At 36.3% G+C, this 24,234-nt stretch overlaps 2 protein-coding genes across 2 annotated transcripts; one reads left to right on the top strand and one right to left on the bottom strand.

Moving 5' to 3' along the window:
* Positions 1 to 13,017: 13,017 nt before the first annotated feature.
* On the top strand, positions 13,018 to 17,566 carry LOC143352261 (uncharacterized). The gene is made up of 5 exons (XM_076784587.1): positions 13,018 to 13,155; positions 13,324 to 13,521; positions 13,872 to 14,267; positions 16,934 to 17,215; positions 17,409 to 17,566. Exons 1-5 carry the CDS (start codon positions 13,075 to 13,077, stop codon positions 17,532 to 17,534), a joined length of 1,083 nt encoding a protein of 360 aa, XP_076640702.1. The 5' UTR covers positions 13,018 to 13,074; the 3' UTR covers positions 17,535 to 17,566.
* Positions 17,567 to 18,556: 990 nt separating this feature from the next.
* Positions 18,557 to 22,506, bottom strand: LOC143352260 (uncharacterized). Its single transcript, XM_076784586.1, has 4 exons — positions 22,218 to 22,506; positions 19,994 to 20,410; positions 18,961 to 19,103; positions 18,557 to 18,686 (listed from the first exon to the last, which is right to left on the bottom strand). Exons 1-4 carry the CDS (start codon positions 22,293 to 22,295, stop codon positions 18,599 to 18,601), a joined length of 726 nt encoding a protein of 241 aa, XP_076640701.1. The 5' UTR covers positions 22,296 to 22,506; the 3' UTR covers positions 18,557 to 18,598.
* Between the last annotated feature and the right edge of the window lie 1,728 nt (positions 22,507 to 24,234).

Raw genomic sequence — 24,234 nt, 5'->3', positions numbered from 1 at the left:
AACACTTTAGCTTCGCGGTACTCCGACTTCTCAACAGATTATAGCAGTTACGCCAACAACCGTCGTCTGGTAGATGATATGATCATAGGACAGGCCATGTTATCTGAAGCCGAGTCTGTAAGTATATGTGGTCCCAAATCTCCACCATAAGAAACACCTTGAAAATGCTATAGAAAAATAATTTACTCGCTCGGGAAATGATTTAGCAAGTAACGTCTGTACATAGGAACATTTTATATAGAAATTCTTCCTTATAAATAGAAATACTGTTATCATTATTTACAACTCTATACATGTTTCTCTATTTCAACGAAGTGAAGTTATAACCAAAGGTTTAAACCCTGAGTTGTTCCTGTTACCCTAATCTTGTAGCTCTGACAAGAGCTGATTTCTTAAAATCCGCGAATACATTATTTCAATTTATCGTAATAGCTTTTCAAGCATTGTACTTGCATTTGCAAAAAGTCTGGTTCCCTTTTGAACCAGAGAACCATTTGTTCAAACGTCCTTTCTATCGTAGTTTTATCGAAACACGAGTCTTTGTCGGAACAAGTTCGCAAACTGTCCTTGTTTCTGTCGTTCCCTTGCCCGGTACTGTCATCTATGTTCGTACAGATGGACAACCAGTTCTCTACTTCATCGACGGTCAGATCTCCCCCCGTTATCATTCGAGCACCGTCTTCGACAACGCAATCTTTCGTTTCTACCGAATCACTCGTTCGAAACCTCGAATCAACGTCCGAAATACGTCTCAGTATCTCGCTCCACGATTTTTTAATGCTGGACGACGTAACAGCCGTCCAGGTATCATGAAGAATATCCATACAATCTTTCAAGTCATAATCAGCATAAAAGCGATCGACACTGTCAAAACTGAACGTCCGTTGCAACATCTTACACCGAAACTTCTTTTTCACAGTTCCAATCACCCCTTCGTTCATAGGTTGTCTAATCGACATTACGTCCGACTTCAGGTACACGACGGAGAACCTATCATCCCGTAAACTCTTATTTGGCAAATAATGAGCTTTCGAGTTTTCCACGACTAGAAGGACTGGCCCGTATTTCCCGGTTTCCGATTGGTGCTTGTTGACGGAAGTTTTGAAGCAATTCTCGAACCAATCGACAAAAATGTCTCCATCCAACTGTGCTTTCTTCTGCGACTTGTACACGACAGGCAGATGATTCTTGCAGTGTTTCAACTCTCTTGGACTGTCGTGTTCGTTGATAAAAAGCATAGGCAGCTTGTGGGTGCCGGTAGCATTGGCACAGAATCCTACGGTGACTTTGTCCTTCCTGTTCCGTTCGTCGACCTCTTTGTCCCGGGCATTGACCATCAACCTCTCAGGCAGTAATCTCCACGCTAACCCTGTTTCCTGCATGTTGTACAGGCTGTCCGGTTCAATGTCACGCTCGCGGATGATCCGTTTCAAGTTTCGAACGAACATTTTGGCAGCCGGCTTTTCGGGAATGTCGTTCTCGCTCTGATTGGTCAGGTAGAAAATGTGGTAGCGTTGTTTGAACCGCCACAGCCAGCCCTCGCTGCCCCTGAAGTCCGACGAGCCACCTATCTCTTTGTTAATTTCGATCGCCTTCTCGCGAAGCATTTTGTTCGTGATCATGTCCGATTTCTGCTCCAGAAACCAGGCGTACAGTCGAGCTTCCAACACGTTATGCTTCGCGGACCTTATTTTCTTCTTCTCCTTGAATCCTTCCTGTTCCGCGAGCCGGTGAATCTTGATTGCCCTCCTCTTGATCCGCCAGACCGTGCTCACGTGTAACTTGTACTTAGCGGCGACTTCTCTTATCGGAACACCATTTTCTAATACCTTCACAAGCTCCAACTGTTGTCTCATGCTGAGACAGGTTTTTGTATTTGAACGTCCAGCTGACATGTTTGCTGTCGCCGTGACTGGTGCTGTTTTAGTAGAGCTGCACCGTTGCGCCCTGTGTCACTGCACTTTCTACGATGGCCACGAGAGGGCCAACGAGATAATAATTTTCTCACAATTACTTTGCCTGCTATGGATTTTTCAACGTACACGATTTTAAAATCATTTTTGATTGCCTCTAATGTTGGGTTTTCTAAATGGGTTGTTCCGAATTCAATAGTAAACGCGGAATAAACACTTTCCGTTTCTCTGAATTTAAAATAAACTTCCGCGTATTGTGACGGCCTCCATACGAGGGAATAGATGATCATTATACAGGGTGAATCATATAAATGGGAGCACCTAAATATCTTCCGTATTTACGGTCCTATGAAAAAACTGCTCAGGACGAAGTTACACTATTTTAAGGGGCAAATGTAATGATAAACAAAAAACTTTTTAAAGTAATTTTTTTAATAAGATTTCAATGTCATCCGTATTTTTTTAAATTGAAGGATTCAACCTGAATTATGTATTTTTTACGTCGTGGTTGACACCTATTGTTTTACAAATCATAATAAATGTTTGAAATGATGACCATTCTCATTGATGCAATATCGCATTCCCGTAATAAATGATTTGTACGATTTGTTGATTTCCTGAGAGGTCCTTTGCCGCAAACACATGCTATAATAGTAACTGCAGTAATATATCCAATACTTTCGTATATCCAGTTTCTACAAGTATGAATGTACATAGTGACATTGATACATATGTAATAAAGAGTTTAAGTTTTATTTAAATACTTCATTCTCCTCCAGTTCAAAAGATTCAAATAATCCGCCATATTTGACGGGCAATGGCGCCCTCCGTTGCTCGCAAATGGAAGCAGCAAGAACTATGAGAATAGTAGGTATGAACGGAGGATTGAATGCAATAACTTTGAACATTTATTCCATAAATGATGTATAATTTCTAGCGAAAAAGTACTTTTTCATGCCATAAAAATGAAACAGCTCAAAACCTGCATAAAGTAAAATTCCCATTTTTTTTTTAAGCTATTGGTCGAGATTTCTCGATTTTTCAGTATAATTTCGAATTTTCCAACAAACCTTTGTAGACCTATCATAAAGTGCGATCTTCCACCTTCAATTTAAGCCCTCAAACATTTAAAAATTCCTGCGGAAATACATCCTGAAATTAACTCGAAGAATCCTCTTAAAATTACGTGAAATGACGCAGTTTGCTTTGATCTTTAAAATTATTACAGGACTTGTCAAATTTAAGGAATAGGATAAGGGATCCAATAACTCTGGGGATAATGAATATTAAAAAAGATATATTAAATTTTTTCATTAAAATCAGTTAATATATATGTTATATATCTCTTTTTTAAATATCCATTATGCTTAAAAAATAAATATAATTAATATAGGTACAGTAATTGGGTCCCTTATCCTCGTAACGTTAACAAATATAAAGCGAAGAATTATCATAAAATGTTCTCTGCAACCTCTAGTACAAAGTCCGTATTTCCCAAGATGTTCGACCAAAATAATCTTTTCGCAATTATATTTCTGTGATAATACTTTTAGTTAAATGCACGAGTAAAAATATTCTTATGCGAGTAAAAGCGAATCGAGAGATGGTGTAAATGAAGTAGAAGATTGTACACGCAGAACTCCATTTACGAGGATCGACACGTGGTTATTATTTTTTGGTTATATAATAAAAGGTCTGGAAAGGAGAGGAATGTAGATAGCGCATGAATATCCCATAACTTGGATGTTAGAGGGGTAATGACACTTCCTGATCAAATCACCCCTTCACTTAAGGTGTAACATCTTAATCAGTGGTCTTCAAACTTTACCGACTGGAGCCCTTAAGATTATAAGTTAATATTGTGTGCAATTTTAGAAAATTTTTAAATTTTAAATTTAATAGTTACTATTACTATTATCACTTAAAAATTTTTTTAAATATCTAATACATATTATATAAAATTACTTTGTGTGTAAATGTATATAATATTCGACATCCATTCTGCTTCTGTATTTTATATTCATAGTTGCACTGTACAATAATAAATAACAATAGGTGTTCAAAGAAGCAAAAGAAATGATTGTAAATAAATTACTTTGAATTCCCATCTTCCCGAGTACTGCTCGAAAAAAATTCTTTTAAATCTTCGCTTTGAGTCATGGAATCCTTGAAAAGGTTACGCGAAGTCCCAGAGTTCAGTTTGAAGACCACTGATCTAAACGATCGCCCGAAGATTTTGCAAGTGTTCCTGTCTAACGATCATCGCGCGCAGCTCACGCCGTCGATCGCCCATAAGTTTTTAATTGCAAGGAACAGGCACCTTACTCGCCTAATTCCGAGAAAGACGAATTCCTCGCAGCCCGACGAAGGCACACAGAGGTGTGCATACGTGAACGAGATTCAGCCGGTATGTATAGCGATCGCGAAAGCGCGGCTCGTTGGCACACATCGGATTCCAGGTTTGCACGTTCTAAAAATTGAAAAAATTAGGTCCGTATGTTCGGATTTATTAGATCTGTGTATACCTGAAATGAGGTCACGCGTGGGTGAACGAACTTGATGAGCCTGGAGAAGGGGAGTGAAATCTGCAAACGGGAAATCAGAGTAGAGCTCGTCTCCTATTTGCGTAACACCGGTGAGTTAAAATGCATCATCGGAATACATATGTACGTTTCTCGGGCCGTGTTCGAGTCGCATCGAACGATCACAATGCATTTGTCAGAGCGAGTAATCAGCCACTATTGTTGCCGGCATCGCGTCCTAACCAGAGGATGTCGTAAAGCAAAGTGGTTCGACTCTCATAATTAAAAAAAGAAAAAGAAGAAGAAAATAAACAGTCGACAGAGCAATAATTTTACGTATTTTATTGCTTGGAGAGCTTTACAGGCGAAACGAAGAAGGCTGCGTTTGACAGATCGAACGCGTCCATCTTCTCACACGTTTTATCTCCCCGTTCATCATAGTTCGTTCGATTGTGCTACGTACTTCCTGGTTTCACTGGATCGTGGCAATCCCTCTCCAAATCGGGGATACCTAGATTTCTTTCCTGAATCTTTTTGCTTGTACGAATCCTAGAATACAAACGATTTACCTGTTCGCCCTTGTCCGGAGCGAGCATCCGGTCTTCCGGTTCGTGTTCCGGAAGTCGCTACCGTTTTCGAAACGGAACCGTTCACCGCAACTATTTCGTCGCGTCGAAACGAAGATTGGACAATAGGAAAAGTTCCCAAGAGGCTGTTCCGTCATTTAAGCGGACATAGTAATTCCAGTTTACGAGGGGCACACATAAATTACGATTTCCAGCTCCCCGTTGCGTACTGCGTGTTGTTTGGCGACTGGAATCTTCGCGGTTATTTCTCTGGTACGAATTTCGTTTCGAGATACACAGAGAGATGCCGAAACCGCGTGGAATGGAAAATGAAATTGAAATAGATCGAACACAACATCAACTTGCCAGGCGTCTTGGGAGCATTTCGTCACGCGATGGCAAAGGTGTCGATGACGAAAACGATCTCATTATACTTCGCGAGCAACGCAACGCCCGTATTACACACTGAGGGAATCGCTCGGTTTAATAGCATCGTTCAGTCTGTGCCTGCCAACGATTTTGCAACGCAATTAGGCCGGGCCATGGGAAACACCGGTTCAATAGTTTTAATTAATTGTCAGCGTTTTTAATAATTATATTGTTCAGTAATGGTAAATAACGACGTCAAACCGAAGTCAGCCGGGTGTAGTCCTATGCAATAGTCAAAACAATCCCTTTTGCTCTGTGTTTTACCAATAAACTTTCCAATTCATCTTTCTGTTGTGTTCTAAAGCTCATCCATTGATTTTCTGATTACAATGGTTCTTATTTCGACGGATAAACTTATATTCGAACCGTGTTAAAAATGAAGAATTCAACAATATAATAATACAGTTTTGCATAACACATAAATTGTGTGTTACAATTACGTCCCAGCATACGAACTGATGGAATGGCATCCGGTTGCTTCAACTTGTTTAATAATTATTGCATTTATGACAGAAGAATTTAAGAACATCAATGTATTATTTTCGATTTGTTAAAATCGTTAAAGAAAGAAAGCTATTTTTATTTCACTCTTGTGTCTTACGATTGACGCAAACAACCACGTTTGAACATCTAAGAGTCAGTACTAGCAGCTAAATCGTTTTTCTGCAGTGTCGAATTCTGCTCTCTCGCAAAATCGTTCTTGCATTTGTGGATACGTCGATTAGTGGAAAAATTCCGTTTATTGGCAAAGTAAACGCGCGTTTTTTGTCGCCGGGCAAAAAGAAAAAACAAACAAAAAATGGTTCGAGAAGATCGGCAAACAGTTTCGAAACTGGTTAAATGGTAATCACACAGTAGCAGGGTAATTCTAGAAAAACTGCAGATATAGATGCTCGAGTTTCGTAACTTGCTACGCGTGCTGCATCAGATCTTGCGCCGGTTTACGAGATCGTGATTCCTTTATGGCACGATCACGAGCTCCGGACAAGTATTAATTTTCCAGTGTGCCGATGATACTATCAATAACCTGCTACCAGTCTCCCCGATCCACTAATAAAATATCGAACCCGTGGATTTCGTTCTTCTTTCGCTGAACACTCAAATTGTATCATTGTGTTACATATATTTTACAAATCAGATTATTTTATGTACGTTTAAACGCGAAACAACACATGTTCTGGACTTAACGAGCAATAATAATTTAAATAGCCCATTAATAGATTCAACGTGTCCAACTTTTCCTTGCAAATTATGTAGACAATATTTATTGTCCATTCATGGGTCCAGCCGTTGCAGAATAAAACTTAGGGGAAAGTTCGAGTAACAAATTGAAAGAATCGAACTCGGTTCCTTCGCGGATACGACTAATGAATAAGGCCAAGAATAGCGGTAATAATGCACCTTCGTCGCGAACTTACGTTGTTGACTGACCATGGATCACCTAACCACCGTGTAATGTTACCAATAGCTGGATCACCCTGTCCGGATGATCGACTACTTAGTTTACGGGCCATTGCACAATCAAATGTGCGTATCACATTCGGGAACCGCCTCTGACACTAGAATCACGTGGGAAATTTTCACCTGAGAAAGAATTTGACAGCGCATTCTTGTACGCTGGAAGCATACAGATTCAATGAACCGTCGAACGAACCGCCTTGTAAATAATTTAATTAACAATCGAATACCATAACTCTGCTACAGGGACTTCACATTTTTCTTTCCCTTTTCAAATCTTAAGCCTTTTTCTTCATATCTTAGTATCTATTAGAGAATCTAGTTGTAAATCTTTGCGTGACTCCCAATCGAAATTGTTAGTAATAAACTGCAAATTTTATAGACGCATCTAGCACAGAATCGGATAATATTGTATGTGAAAGTCTCGTAAACTTACAAGCATGCATGTTTGTTTTGTTGGCCATTCGATGAAATCCTTTTCGGGAGAATGTTCGTATCATTTCAGTTTTTATACAGTAGTTCGGTGCTTACAGAAACATTGTTGTCAATAAGTATTGGTAATAATTATATTACCTATCAAATATAAATAACTCGATTACATGGTTCACTTTGGATAAGTTGACTTTATTCGTCGTTCAGAACTGAACTATTTTATGCATTTACAGGAAACACTGTCTTACCCTTCGTTGGCGGTGCCCGGGTCTGTTTTGACCCAGCGCATTAGTATTATCATTTAATTCCTCCATTTCTGACGACATAATTTAATGCATTGCTGTTACATTAAGGACAACAGAAAGACTGCGGATTTTATGCACATATGACAAAAACGGTTAGGAAAAATATTAGAAGTGTTTAAAAATATCATTATGCTATTTTGCACCTGTTGAATGTACTGAAAAGGAAATAAGATTCTATTTTATTCCAGTTGAGAGCATTTGCAATTGAGCTGGAACGTTGTTATTTTGTATAAAGATCCGCAGTCTACTAGGGTAAGGGACCCAATTACTGTGGGGGTACCTGTTACTGTACCTATATTAATTATACTTATTTTGAAAGCATTAAAAAAGTGACATATAACATATATATTAACTGATTTTAATGGCAAAAAATTTAATATCTCTTTTTTAATATTCGTTATGTTTTAAAAATAAATATGATTATTATAGGCACAGTAATTGGAACTCCCACAATAATTGGGTCTCTTACCCTAGTGGTAATATTTTCCGAACGATGATGAAGGGACGATCGATCCTCAGTTTCCTTGAGATCTAGGTTCTCGAGGACAATCTAGAAACCCCCCGTTAAAAACGATCGATTGTTATTGACCGATGGCATCCCGTGATCCGTTGAAAGTTCTCACAGCCGCAGACACAAGAAAGACGTAATTTAGGAAAAAGAGAAGAGCGGAGAGAGAAGATGCAGGACTATCTTAGCCCAGCAGTGAAAGTGTTTTGAGCTCGAATCACGTGCTTCAGTTTCCTCAGGTATATCACCAGGTGAACTCTTACCGAGGGGTTCAGTATCGTCTTCACCATCCTTCAACTTCCTGGCTCGGTTTCTATGTTTCAAGTCACTGCCAAATTAACGCATCAATTAAGTCGAACCCACGTGTGCCTGACCATCGTCCGATAGAAAATTTTTCTTTTATTTTTAGCGACCGGTTTTGTGTCTTGTGTTGATACTCGTGCGACTTTCGAAAAATGAAATGAACCAGTGAGTGCTTCTTCAGGAGTTCAAATGACGCTTTCTTCAGTTTGGTTTGTATTCATACTTTTCGTACGTTTCAGTTCTATTTTATTTATATGACGGTGATAGATTTGTCAAAAATTATAAATGTACCGTGTAATAATATTAATTGTACATACTTTTTTATAAGTTGTTGTGGCAACTCATGCTGTTGAAATAACGCTGTCGATTAAAATATTTACTCATCACTGTATATAAATCTAGAAATTGACTCGAAAGAAGTTTCTTCAAGCTGCGGACTCACAGAACGTGCGAACTAAGAATTTCTGACATAAAAGCGTGTACTCCGTTCGAACAATAAACAAATTCTCCGTTCTAAGTATGTTATGGAGCTGAAAAAAAAGTAAGATCGTTACACTATGACACACATTCATTATGGTTCTGTAACGTTCACACAATGCTGCCGCCTTCTCCCGTTCATTTCGAGTTCAAACACAATGACAGTAATTAAGTAACAGCACCGCAGGGCACATTTTAACACAATCGGACATACTTTTTTCGGGCTTTATTAGTTACGTAAGAGAGCATCCGAGACCATCGTTCGCGCAGCATCCTCTTCCGGCTCGTTTTCTAACAGATCGCCTGGATAAAACACTGTAAAATGAAAATTGTACAATGCTTAACTGAGATTTTTATTTTTTTCAATAACAAGAAATGGGGTAAGGGACCCATATTTTGAAAGCATAATGAATATTCAAAAAGAGATATGTAACATATATATTAACAGATTTTAATGAAAAAATTTAATATCTCTTTCTTAAAAATAAGTATAATTAATATAGACACAGTAATTGGATCCCTTACCCTAGGTAGCAATGTTACACCGTTTTTGATAAATGTGTACATGAAAATGACAATTTTCATAAACTTCCGTGAACTATTAACGCTGTCGACTTAAAAAATTTCATTTTATCTAGAATTTTAATAATAATATTGAATTTTGTTTTGTATTTGCATAATCGTGCAATTTCTTCACTTCATTTTTCACTAACACTAAACGCTTAAGAAATATATCGTACACTATTCCTTTTATTTTATGCATTTTAACAAACATTATGAGTGAAGCATTTTGTATTTATTCTTTGTTATGGACTTTTTGTGTTGTTTGCTTTCTCTATGAATTTTGCGTGATAGCTACGCCTCGAATATTTACTTGATCTGTTGGGAAGTAAAAGGCATCCTTTCTTCGCGTTCCCAGTTCCGGATGATTAGCGTCTGCTATCCGGTTATATAAAGCTTTCGTTCTACACGATCACCGATCAAGTAAACTTCTTCACAATTTTTATAATGTCCTTACATAATCTAGTAATAAAGATATATAACACATAATGAGTACTGTGGTAATAAACGGGTGACACCATGTCCAATCTAGCGAACTTCTTTGCAATTTTTCTAATGTCCTTGCATAATCCAGCAGTAAAGAAATTTTATATAGATTAATACAAACAATAAATATTGTACTAATAAATAGACCGTGAAATATATATTGATACTACTGGTTATGAATTTAAAACGTTTTGAGTGGACATGCTTTCCAATGGATATTTAAAACGTGTTTATAACTGTCAATCAATGCGACTGATTTTTGTTTAGTTTGTAATATGTAGGATAAGAGATCCAATTACCGTGGGGGTACCAATTACTGTGCCTATAATAATCATATTTATTTTTAAAGCATAATGGATACTAAAAAAGAGATATTAAATTTTTTCCATCAAAATCAATTAATGTATGTGTTATGTATCTCTTTTTTTAATATTCATTATGCTTTAAAAATAAGTATAACTAATATAGGCACAGTAATTGGTATCCCCGCAGTAACTGGGTCCCTTACCCTATATTCAATAAAATTGAGGTTATTGGGGTAATATTTAGTTAATTATTCTTTTATATTAATTATTTTAAGACTTTGAGTCTTTAGATTAATTTTTTTATTTTTGATGAAAAGAATAATTTATTATGTATAAAAATACATTTAATTTTATTAATAAACTTATTAATATTTTTTATAAGAATTCAATTATTTTTATTTTATTCTATATTTGAGATTAGGTTAATTATAATTTTTTGTGCGGGAGTTTCACGGACAAGGTTAGGCATTTTATTAAAAAAAGTGCGATGATATTTTATTCAATGCTAATCGGAGTATGTTACATCCTACGGAAGAGTGTCATAACGCGTAGCAACATGAAAGAGCCATTAGCAGACTACGTATCTTTATGCGAACATAAATGCTTACAAGTAGACTACAAATAAGGCTTGCACAAACGAAGTGAAAACTGTTTAATTGCAAGAAGCAGGAGCACTCTTTTTTTAAGTAAAAATTGATTTCGTCTCTTTATAATTTTAATAAACAGTACAGAAGGTTATGTTCTCGAATTCTTTTAATGTCCTTATTGTTTTCTATTTCATCTGTCCATTTTTAAATGCATAAAATCCCCAGTCTACTTATAAGTAAGGTTCATCATATTCACACTGTTTCGCAGAGGTGGTTTTGGCAAAATGGCTGCCACGTGTCTAGTTCAAGATATTTGGTTCAAAATTTTAACGAACACACTTGAAGATCATACAATAAGACTGTTTTATAGAAACATAATTTTATACAAAAAATATCGTTGATCTTTTATTGTACAACCGTTTGCCAAACGTTTCGCAGAAATGGCTACCGCGTCCTTATAGTTTAAGATATTTGGCTCGAATTTTCAGCAAATACTAACTTAACATCATACAACAAGATATATTGTTATACATAGTGCTTTTTTTAAAGAAACATGATTTTATAATTTTTTTTTAAAATTGCTCAGCGTCCCTTATATTTCACCCCTTCGGTGCAACCCCCGAAGATCGCAGGAAGGGTGGCTGTTCCAAAAGCACTTTCCGTTCTAGTTTGAAATTCTACAGCATATTTCGAGCAGACAAAGCTCTGCCGGCCTAAGATCCCCCATGCTCTGTCGTGTTAAACGCTCTCTACTCTAATGGAAGTTGTGTTACGAAAGTTCCTTTGCAAAATCCCGCCGCGCTATATGGAGTATCGTCGATTGTATTGAGTCAAGGAGGAAGATTCACGTTGGCTTGCTTAAAGTAAATGGAACAGAGGCTTACCTACCGCAGAGAGGAGGGGGGGGGGGGGATTGCGACAGGTTTGCTCGGGGGATGTAATTAGAACAAGGCTGTGGGACTGCACGAAGCGAGTGTTCCAATAACAAATACCGGATACAGGAACGTTCGTTGCCCGGTGGAGTGACTCAGGCACATTTCTGATCGGCAGCTGAAGCTTAGCCGGTTGATCGACCTACACGGAAAGGTATAGTCGCATGACTGGCTAGGAAATGAATGCGTGGATCCTTAACTCCCCCCCCCCCCTGTTCTATGCGAGAGAATCAAAGAATTCCCACATTCCAGGGAGGCCAGCGTTTGCTAACTTTACGGGAGCTGTGACACGCATGAGAACGCTGATTAAGTCCAGAAACGTAGTATTAGGTTTAACAATGAAATGGTTGAATGGTAACTGCCTCTTCTTGTAAGGAGATGATCGTACGCTTTACACTTGCAATCATCTTGTTCGTCTTTTAGATTAAACCAACATTGCGTGAGTTCGGTGTTGGCTGGATCTTTATGCACAGTTGTACAAATTACCTCGCGAAAGACGGAATGAGAGGATAATTTATTTCGCAATCTAACAAGTTTCTTATAAATTAAAATGTCGATTATGTTTGTTAATATGAATATTTTCTTGTATTTTACAAAGTAAATGCCACAAATGCATAAAGATCCCCAGTCTAGATGTAATACACAGGGTGTCCCAAAAATATTGTACTTTCTTGAAAGGAAAGATTCTTGAGGTCGTTTGAAGAAACTTTTTCCTTTACGAAAATGTTCTCCGTGGCTTTGTTCAGGAGTTATTAACGAAAAACACGGACCAACCAGAGCGCGGCTTCTGCGGACGGAGTCCGGCTCGACCAATGCCAACGCTACACTCAGAATCCGTCTGTTGTAGCCGCGCAGTGATTGGTCCGTGTTTTTCGACAATAACTCCTGAACAAAGCCACGGAGAACATTTTCGTAAAGGAAACAATTACTTCAAACGACCTAAGGAATCTCTCCTTTCAAGGAAGTACAACATTTTTGGGACACTCTGTATAACAGAAGGTGTTGGTGTAGAAAATGATTAATGGCGGATTAATACTGCATTACTATAACCATGTACGTTTATACATGACCCAGTAAAAAACTGAATAAACAAATATTGCAATAGCAGCTGGGAAAACATGACCTTCCATTCCCTGGAGGAGGAGTAAAGGTAACATAACGTACGTTTCATTATATTCTTCCTTTCTATGTTTGTTTATAAAAACGTGGTTCACCATGCATATTTTAGAACAACGGATGATCAGAAGGAATGTTTCGAAACACGTGTAGATTGACAGACCTGCTGTTATAATGAAGAAAATTGAAAACGGATGTTGGTCTTGTTTAGCATTGATTGCTATATTACTAGCAACATACGTCGATGCAGAAAAGGTGAAACATCAGGCTATACGTAAAGCGATAATTAAAGGCGACGAAAATAACCGATATGTAATAGGCGATAAGAGCAGCTATGTCGTAAAGAAATGCATAAACGTTCGTTGCGTACAACTACTTAACAGCGATTTGCATTATACATTTTCTTTTTCGAAATATTTCCAGCAAAAACGACAGATATTCAGGGAACAAGTTCTACCAGCGTTAGGGGGTAAAATTCCGGAAGAAGCGTTCAGAACCGATCGTTTAGCGTTGAATCGGTTAAACAAAGAAGGTATTACTGTACCGGATGGTGTGCTCTTAGACGCCAGACATGTCCAAAAACACGCGCAACATGTTCAAACCATGCCTGAATCGATCAAGGTAACTATTCGAAGCTAGTACACTTCAGTAATGTTTAACAATGTGTTTAATTCCTATCTTTATTGTCTACACATTTTCTATAATGACTACGGATTTTTATGCAAACATTCTTCTTTTTTGAATAATTTCGTCGCCTGACATTTTCCGTGTTTTGTGTTGCACCTCATTTGTGTAATCCGCAATTAAATAGTCAATTAATTTTAAACACATTAATTATTTTTTTATCTGTGGTACCACATAATTTTATTCTGTAATAACGAATCTGATGGATGGACGAAGAATTTTACATTATGAATACGTGATTTAACGATTGTAGAACTGATTATAAAATAAGAATTTCATTTTTGAAGGTATATTTGAGACCAGATGGCCGATACGTGCCACCAGAAGGACGATTTCAGTACAATCATGCGAAAACGATCGACACGACATACGTTATTCGTGCTCCACACTCGCAAGCTAACAGCCACAACCACAAGCGTCCTAACAACTTCGGCAGCAACAAACATCGAGACTATCCGAAATTACAAACTTATCCGAGTTTCAGGCAATTATCGCCCATAATGGTGCCTACAGCACCTGGAATCTACACGCCTATCGTAACGCCTTTAGTGCTTCCCGGCAACGCCGACTTATTAGAGGAAGCCTATATACCGAGTTGGGACATTCAGTATGACTGGGACACCGTTTACGATCCGCTGGATGATTACTTTGTCAACAATATCGCACTCTTTAATTCGCATCAGGTACAGTATCTTCAGCTACAGACATCTTTCCTTTTTGTATTTGATAAAAATGGTATAGATTACAATAACAGCTGTGAAATTTTTAAAAATTAATCGATTTTCGAAATGGACTTTGACCAGGACTTTTTCGTCTAATTTAATATGGAATTTAAAAATGTGTGCAGTGGATGAAACTGGATGTATCTGGTACCACAAACGTTGTGCGGAAATAGCTTTGGGAAAATGGATGCCACGTCCGTATGGATTATGATATCGTGCTCAAATTTTCAGCAAATACTAGTTAGATGTTACACGATGAGACGTACATATTGATTGTTTAAAGAAGCAAAATTTCATACATAAAAAAAAATTGTTGGTCTCTCATGTTTCAACCACAACCATTGTGCATAAATGGTTTCGGGAATATGGCTGCCACGTCCGTATAGATTAAGATATTGAGTTCAAATTTTTAGCAAATACTACTTAAAGATTCTACGATAAGATGCATAAATTGGCTTTCTGAAGACATATAAATTTGAGCAAAATTATTGAACTTATGTTTCAACCGCTCAAAGTCATGAAACCCCGCATCCGAACGGTCCCGCGAATTTCGAAGTGTTGACCGCGATAAACATCCGTGGAAAATGCAAGGTTGTGTAGCGGCTACGAGAGAATATTAAATGATACGGCTGTGTCTGAACGGCCGCGCGTGGAAGACCACAGGCTGTGCAAGAAAAACGCGTGTCGACACACGAGACTCCAGTTTGCCCGGTCCTTTTGCGCGGACCGCAATTTTCTAGGATTACCGACTGTGAGAAAAGATAGGTCTCGTCCAGTCTTGCTGTTCTCAGGACGCGAATGAAAGTGTGCCCGGGAGTGCACTTGCTACTGCACGCTCGCTTGCACTCGCAGTATGCAGATCGCACGCAGAACACCGATAGAAGCGTTCTGCGCCGCTACGCCTTTTCCTTTCCTCGTGGAATTCATCCGAGAGGCCCCGTGAGCATCTGTCACGCCGGTAACAGTACCGCGTGATGCAACTTGCATCACCTCGCGTGCTCCCGCCGATGCATCAAAAAGATTACCACGCCGTCGGACGTGTATTTTTATTTTTATTTCTCTTTCTCCTTGAGCGAGCACAATCCGAGTTTCTCTGACCGAGAAATTCGGTCGTTAACCCATTTATGTCACAGGGGACAATAGAGAATAACGTCCCTATCAATTTTCTTTTGTTATATCGCTAGACAACGGACTTTATGCGCTTGTGACAAAAATGAGTACATTAATTATAAACCTACCGACACTTCTTGTATACCTGTTCCTACCGTGCGTGGTCAAAATGACAGATCCTTAACCCCTTCCCGTGCTATTTACCTCGACGAAATCCGGGCCCAAGTGGTAGGGGTCAACGGTAAACAGACCAGAGTGAGGCTCGGGAATAATCACAATACGAGCCGAAATTAAATACCTGTGACATCTGTGACTCGTGATGTTTACGTTTGGCAGATTTTCACTCCACGAGTCCTACTCGTGATGTTTACGTTTGTGCCAAAATCTTCATCACGAGCCAGACTCGTTAAAATACGGGAAGGGGTTAAAAAATGTTATTGTTAATACATTAAACGTAGATAATAATCAATTTGTTGCTGAATGAATTAGTAGATGAACAACTTCCGTAAAATGACGATACAAAATTTATTTTTATATAATTGCAATTATTTAAAAAATACTGCGATACTCTCTCCTCGATTTACAAAATTATAAACAGTATTATCAACCAGGCACGTGCGTAATTTGGTAGCGTCTCACTCAATAAGGCGGCATTTAGTTTAAGTTGGCCATGCCCACATTTAGAGTAACCTTTCTTTTATACTGATTGTGTAGGTTTAGAAGAGTAAATACCATATTATCTCGTGCGGTCAAATTGACCGGCCGCAGTAGGTAGGACAAGATACATATATTTCTTGGGGAAAAAAATAAAACGAGAAATAAATACTGAAAAATACATTGTATACATACTTTAAGGAAAGTCGTAAAGATAAATAGCGATGTGATAATGTTGTATGTACGAAATTGTACGCAGAAGTTTGAAAAGGTCAATTTGACCGGCCGTGGTAGGTTTAGTGTTAAGATATTGAACACATTTCAAGAATTTGGAAATACTGTTCTATTGTTTCCGATTCTATTGTATAAAATGATCAAAAGAAGAAACTAGTGTCTATGTAGTGTTTCTGTACAGTTTAGCAATTTTTTTCAGAAGAACCATTCAACTTTTTGTCGTAGGATTTTGCACACATATTCACGGGTATTTGATTCACACAAGTTATTTTTGTTTAGTGAAAATAATCAAAATTCCATGAGTTATATATTTTTTGTAGAGTAGATTATGGAGTTTCCTGCGCCATTTCAATTTTGAATATTAAATTGCTTCGCCTTTGTTAGAAAATAAATACTGCGAGTAATTAAATAGGCAAAAATTTAGAAGCTAGAGATGCGGTTAAAGAGTTGTTTATCTGTTAGTATGACACTGATACATTAGTAATTGTATTAGTGGAATGATTTGGTTAGTGTTATTTACTGTTCAAGTATCAAAATGTGATTTCTTCGATAGCTGCTGAATGATTAATATTTGAGGAGAAAGTTGTATATTGAGGATATTTATAGAATGCTGCATTATTTATGTGCAGATTATAACCGACTATCAAGGATTCCTGAACAAGTTCCACGAACGATCATCGAGGCACGTGCATGCTCATCCGATGAAGTCAAACCAAAACACTCATCCGAAAGTTAGGAAACAAGAATCGAGGAATATCGGTAGTCATTCGCAGGCAACAGCCTATCAGAATGTTCGATTTATCGTTGACAGTACAATTTCTCGGTATACTAATCTTACTACCATTCCGGAGACTAATTTCGCGTGTAATGGCAGAAGGGGTTTAGTCGCCGATATTGAAACTTATTGCCAGGTAAGTTCATCAACATACAGTGTACACTATATTAAAATGTAATAGATTTTACATATAACATTTAATGTTATAATAAATATTTTTTCGTTTAGTGCTTCGTGGAGAAAACATGACAAATGTTTGAGCAATAATGCGTTAATTAAATTGCTGTCAAATTTTGTAATACTTGTGATTCTAATTTGTTTAATTTCAGGTTTTTTACAACTGCTCCGGTTGGTCGAAAATTGCAACCCTGTGTCCTGCAGGTACAGCGTTTAGTGAAGTGAAAAAACGTTGTGAATGGTGGAGTACGGTACAATGTAAACGACAAGATCAATAAATTACATGTTCAAACGTACTAAAGAGCTGTAAAGATGGTAGCAGTTATTTAAATAATAACGTAATTTACCGAGTAACCAAAATATTTAAACCAACACGAATGATGGTGTAAAGTGATTTATAACAGTGCAATTCTGATAGATCTTCTACTATTACTCCAATATTTACTAGTGTCATATTTCATAGTTCAATATTAGGATAACATATTAATCTTAATATTTCTTTATTACCTGACTTTAAATATTGAGGAAAAAAGTTGTTCCAGTCATACACATTTACAAAGGTATTAACCAAATATCATGATATTCTCAATACTCTTGTAAACTTCTGAAAATGTATTATAAGCACCCTCAAATATTTTATTTTTAAAATATATACAGACTATATACGCAGCATAACTTAATAATAGTTGTCACTGCTATTGTGAATTTTTGCTAACGATATCGGTACAATTCCCCGACCATGTCATGATGCCCATGTGATTTTATTTTAAGCTCCCATAACAACCGTATATTAATCATAAAAATCTTTATATGTACAAGTTAACATTTACATATACATGGCTGTAATCCCCTTCGAATGCCTTAGTAAGTTTGGTCACAATATACTGAGCACATAATATTAAGCACGTAAACACATAATATTAATAAATAACCTGTCAAATAAAATTCATTTGCAAGCGATCCACGCGAAAAGTATAAAAATTTTATTCTGTGCATATATCATCTTTAATTCGACTTTGAGCTTCTTGATAATTACTTAATAGTTTCTTCTTGTACATTTTCATAGTTTTCATTTTTCTTAACAGCCCTAAGAATGACATGAACGAATTCAGAACGAGAAATGCATTTGAACTACTGTGATAGTTAGGGCGTTCCAAAAATATGGAACAACGTTGCGTCTATCTCAAGAACGAGATTCTAATTTGCCAAACTTTTCGATTTTTATTTGTTCGAAGAGCGTGTACGCTCCAGACGGTCTTACATTTTTGGAACGCTGACAAACAACGATTCAATAGTTCATGTTAAAAGTAGATCTCACAGTTTGGAGCGGAAGTTAACGAATTTAAAGCACGACAATCCTCATGTTTTTCTGCGGCTCCTCCTTCTTCTTCTTTGGCAAATAAGGATTCTTTTCTGGATCCAAATTTAAGCTGGAATCAATAAAATGATAATATAAGTGACAAATAGTTTGATACTTAATAACATCTTTGTGATTAAGAAATAATAAGTTATGATACCTAGTAATAAAATACAACATAAATACAACAATAATCGAATTATTGTAATATATGAATTAAATTCATATGAAGTTTCATTTCAATATTATTATGCAGATACTTCAAAGTCTTGCATCTGAAGGTAAGCCATTATTATTGTGACATTGCAATAGTGATAATAATATTAATAATAATAGTAACAGTATACCTGTACAACGCTATAGCCTCAGCACACTTCACGTTGTACCACCAATCACAGGAGAATTCTCTTTGACTAAAAATAGTCCCATTAGGGCAAAGGAAGGACGCACCCTGATGACCTTCGCGGCCATCGTGGCAAATGTGATAAACCTATGAAGTAAGCATACAATATTTATTCTTAACATACTACATTTCATGATACAAAAGGTAGATTTTTATATTTAGAGAAATCAAGGTGACCTTGAAATCTCCGAAACTCCTTCGCGCACAGGTGTGCAAGTTACTTGGACCACTCTGTATATTATTATTTGCTACAAAGCTGAACTGAATGCACGTTGATGGATTTTAAGAATAATCTGCAGTAACAAAGATTTCTATTATTCATTCTTTATCAAATTTCTCAACCAAAAGTTTAATTGCATATTGCAAGTGCATCGTTGAACTGGAGGAAAGAACTTTATCCAGGGAAACGTTCGACTGCATTATCGACTGGAAACTTTCCTTACTAACTGTAGACAACAGTGATGTTTGCACTGCGAATTTCTCCCACAATGCATCGTGCGAAACACCATAAATTGGAAGACATTAATCCAAAACCATAATTAGATTTTGTCTTCTCTAGAACATAGTGCAACTCCCAAGATAAAAAAAAAACAAATTTTCACTCGTCTCTAATTATTACAAACTTTACAAAAATCTGCAATTTAATAATAATATTCGCAAAAATCAAATTCGTTTTATATTTTCAATTTATTCAAAACATAAAATATGTGCACGATCTTCCAACAGTTTTTATCAATCCTGTTCTACCAACGTGATCAATTAAGATCTCAATGAGATTGTGCCGGGGGGAAAAAAGTAATTAAAATTTAATGAATGGCCGACGTTTCTCCAACTTCATAGAAGAACGACGTCATCGGGAAGAAAAATAGGAGTCGCGTGATTCGACATAATTTTCCCGATGAGCGTAATCTCTCGTCGAACTTTTGCTAGAGTTTACATAAATAATTGATAAAGCTAATTAGAACGAAGTGGATTACCTGGCAACCGGTTTCCACGTTCGCGTACATTCCTGGTGCGAATGGAACGTAGGCGCAGGAAAAACTTGTCCGCGGTATAGTGTGATACAAAGGAAAGTCCACACCGGGAGTACCAGGGATTTTACTAAAGTCTTGCTGGTCTTTTGGTTTCTTGATCGCCTTCACGATAATCGGACGATCGAATTTCGAGTATGGCAGATTGTTTTTCGAGTAGGGTTGCTCGTGTTGCGCGTAGGGTTGCTCGTGTTGCGCGTAGGGTTGCTCGTATTTTGCGTACGGTTGTTCGTCTCTCGCGTTGGGTTCAACGTATTTTGCGTACGGTTCATTCTGTTTCGCGTATGGTTGATTGTATTTCGTGTATGGTTGATCGTAATTTCGATAGTCATTGTGACCATAATCGTCGACCACTATTGGATACTGAAAGAAACAAACGTGTGGTTATTGCAAAGAAAATACAAACTCTCAAAATGCCATGTTCTCATATAGAAATGCAGAAATACTAATTAACTAATAATATTAATTAATTAATATTAGTGAACTAAAATGTGAATATTAATGCATCTACTTAGATTGTGAATCTTCACGTCTTTGCGTAAATGTCCATACTCTTTATTATTTTATTCTGTATTATTTATTATAGTATTTTAGAAATTTGCATATGCCTTAAGCTCGTAAAGATTCGCAGTCTAGTCATGATTGAACGAAAGATATGGAAGAACCTGTATGCATGCATTCCTTCGTACAAGAGGAATTTGAAACATATACAAGCTGTTCTATTTAAGGTGGTTACTGAAAATGTATTTGCAAAAAAAGTACGCAAATGAAATAGAGTATATTGTGAAAGTTAAAAGAATTAGAGAGAAAAACTATTTTATAGATTTTATCTTATCGTGGTCCGGTTACAATATATGTTTTACATCAATTTAATTTATATGCTTTAATTTACATCTTCTAAAATATATTACAAAATTGTAATCGTTAAAGTTACATCCTCTAAAATATTTCGAAAAGTGAAACACTGAAGGAAAGTTATCGAAATCTTCGCATCTTTAAATAATAAAACAAAACAATTTGAAATAACTAGAAAATATGTTACTTCCTTTAATTATGCTCTAAATAATTTGCAGGATATTTTGGAAAATTACGTAGAACGTTCTACTCAAAAAATGCAATATTCCAAGCTAGTATGAAGTAAATAAGAAGTTCACTGTAGTATAAACTGAATAAGGAATTCTCTGTAGTATGATCTGAACAAGTACGAAGTGAATAAAGAATTCTCTGCAGGATTAAGTAAACAAGCAATTCGCTGAAGTATGTAGCGAACAAGATATTTCCAAGAAATCGACTTCGAATGCTCAGGGGTACCGCGATAGTTGCATATATTATTCTCAGACCAGATATTTCGCATATTTAATATTGCCTTCGTTTAACGGCAATGTTACATCGAAGTTGAGGAATAGAAAGGAAGTGAATGTACGATACAAAATTGTTCGAAGCAAATCACACGTGAAAACACTGTGGGAAATCCATCTACAATGGATTCGATTTGTTGGTATTATTCGTTAAACTACATTTTTTATATTTCAACCGATCGTACCGAAATTGACACATGTCCAAATCGAAACTTTAATTCCATTATTCTAATATTTTCAATCATAACGTAATTTTTTTTTTTAAATAGTAACTATTGGAACATAATATCACAAATCACATTGCATTGCGACCTCTCATAGTTTTTGAAAACCACAAAATCATCCGAATTTTTATTGTTCCAATAATATTGTTACTGAAATAATTAGCAGCGTGAACTCGATGTCAAAAAATTTCAAGAGAAAATGTTAATTATAAGGGGCCCTTGTAATTAATTGTGAGGGACCCAATAACTGTGGGGGTACCAATTACTTATTTTTAAAGCATAATAAATATTTAAAACAAAGATATTAAATTTTTTTCATTAAAATCAGTTAATATATATATACATATATATGCTATGTATCTCTTTTTTAATATTCATTAGGCTTTCAAAATAAGTATAATTAATATAGGCACAGTAATTGGGTCCCCTGTCCTAATTTTCGATTGAATTTCGGTTCGAAAGAGTCGTGATGAAGAAACTAATAATGAGAAGGCTGATGTTAAGGTATAGCACTAATTAGATTTAATGCCACGACGACGCGACGTTACGTAGAACTATGTTAACAAAGTTAGATGATAGGCTCGTTACCTGAAGAGGCGTAGTGTAGGCTATCACCAAGAAGATGGCCATCAGCAGTACAGCAAAGTTGCAACAGTGCCCCGACATGTCTGCACCGTAGGTAATAATAAACGAAACTAGACCAGTTTTCAATGCGCAGCCGAGTCTCAACTCTCCAACTGTTCAAAAGATTATGTCACAGCGTGAGAGAGAAAGTTGTGCCGGGACATAAGTCGAGCAAGGACTATTCCGATTTGATGTGTACGGTGTTTAATTGCATCGTGGAACACTTTCTTACATAACCCCAAGAATCTGTTGTTGCACCGACCTTTTTTTCCGTATACCTTTTTTTTTGCGCGAATGCCAATGTTAACGCATTGGAAAAACGCTACCTGAATCATTTCCGCTGCGGACATTGGTAAACGTTCGAAATAAGCCGGTAATCATGGCTGTGGTCTCAGCAAAACGTGCTTAAATTTCATTTGCACCTCGTTTTGTGTTCTATCAACTTATATTGGAATTATATCGAATTAATAAGAAATTATCCATTACATTGAGTTTGTTGCATCCTAAGATTGAATTGAATATTATTTTATACATAAAATTGCAAAATTGGATGACTTAATAATCACTGGGTATTTCGAAATGATTTGATTAATTTTTGTAATTTTACGAAATTATGACTGACAAAAAATAATAATAACTTTTTGAGTTCACTCTTCTGTCACCTTTTGTAGGGTTGAAAATAATCAAACGCACTTGGTTACATATTTTAATAATTGATCGTTGTCGTCGGATACCTGTAACTATTGATAATCTGTCGAAAAATGTTTATACATTTTTTAGCAGTGTATATATACTATAAATATGTCTAAAATAATATTAAAAAATTGTAAATTAGAGGTTTTAATTTTTATTTATATATTTCTCTCGTTTTCAGATATTTATCTATGCTACGTATAATAAAAGAAACAGTAAGAAGTATAAAGTAACATTCATCGTTGGTCCTCTTTACCATAATAATTTTTTTGTCGATTGAATCTTAATTTTTTTGTCAATTAAAATTCATATTTTTTCAATATTAATTACTCTGTTTTGACAGTATATTTTCCTCATTATTTCTGTAGTGTATCTCAAAATACATGATGCAATTGAAAGGCGTGTGAATAATTCTTTCAAGTATAATAAATTGAATTACGAAGTGTCACAAATATTTTTACGCGTTTCCTTTTTACAATATTTTCAACTTTCCACGATAATTTACTATACGCCTGTTCCGTGTACCAACATTCAGGAAATAGTATAGTCAGTGAAAGCAGACAATGACATACCGCCATCTGGGTTCATTGGACGCAGAGTCAGTAAGTGATAAACAGACACATTAATCAGCCATAATCGAAGTCGGACACTCGCGTGCCTGACAAATTCTTCAAATCTTTCCCAACTATAATATCAACGTAAAATGTTTATCACTTATCCAGATTTTGAACAAAATTATTAGTATTTACTTTTTGTGAGAAGAACACTGCTTAAATTGTTACTATAATTCCTAATACTGTATTTAAATTTGTTTCGGTGTTTTCGTTAAATTTCTTATTTCAGCATTTCGCATTAAAACAATTAATTTCCTAGCTTTGGTGTCAACATTCATGCTTTAGTTTGTCAGGTTTAATTTACGTTAAGAATTTTTGCTGAATTATTTAAATTTCATTTTAGTCATAAAAGAAACTTGAAAACTGCATTTTTTTTAAAAAGGGACATAAAAATTCGTGGACGTAATTAATTAAAAATATTATATAAGTGTCTAGATCACGATAAAAATTTATTTTCATATAATTACGATTATATAAAAAATACTACGATGCTGTCTCCTCGAATTGAAAATTGTGCTGTGTCGTCCACCTTTGAATGTATTTGCCATGAAACAGTATTACCAACCAGACACGTGCGTAACTTGAATCATAGAATCATTCAATAAGGCGGCTGATTTATTTTGAGTTAGCCATTAGCCTAGTTTCCTATCTTTCAATGACTGCTCAAAACTCCT

The sequence above is a fragment of the Halictus rubicundus genome, chromosome 3 (assembly GCF_050948215.1).
Source record: "Halictus rubicundus isolate RS-2024b chromosome 3, iyHalRubi1_principal, whole genome shotgun sequence".
In the NCBI taxonomy this organism is placed as follows: domain Eukaryota; kingdom Metazoa; phylum Arthropoda; class Insecta; order Hymenoptera; family Halictidae; genus Halictus; species Halictus rubicundus.
Note: the sequence above shows the minus strand (reverse complement) of the source record. Positions and strands in the feature narration are given on the sequence as shown.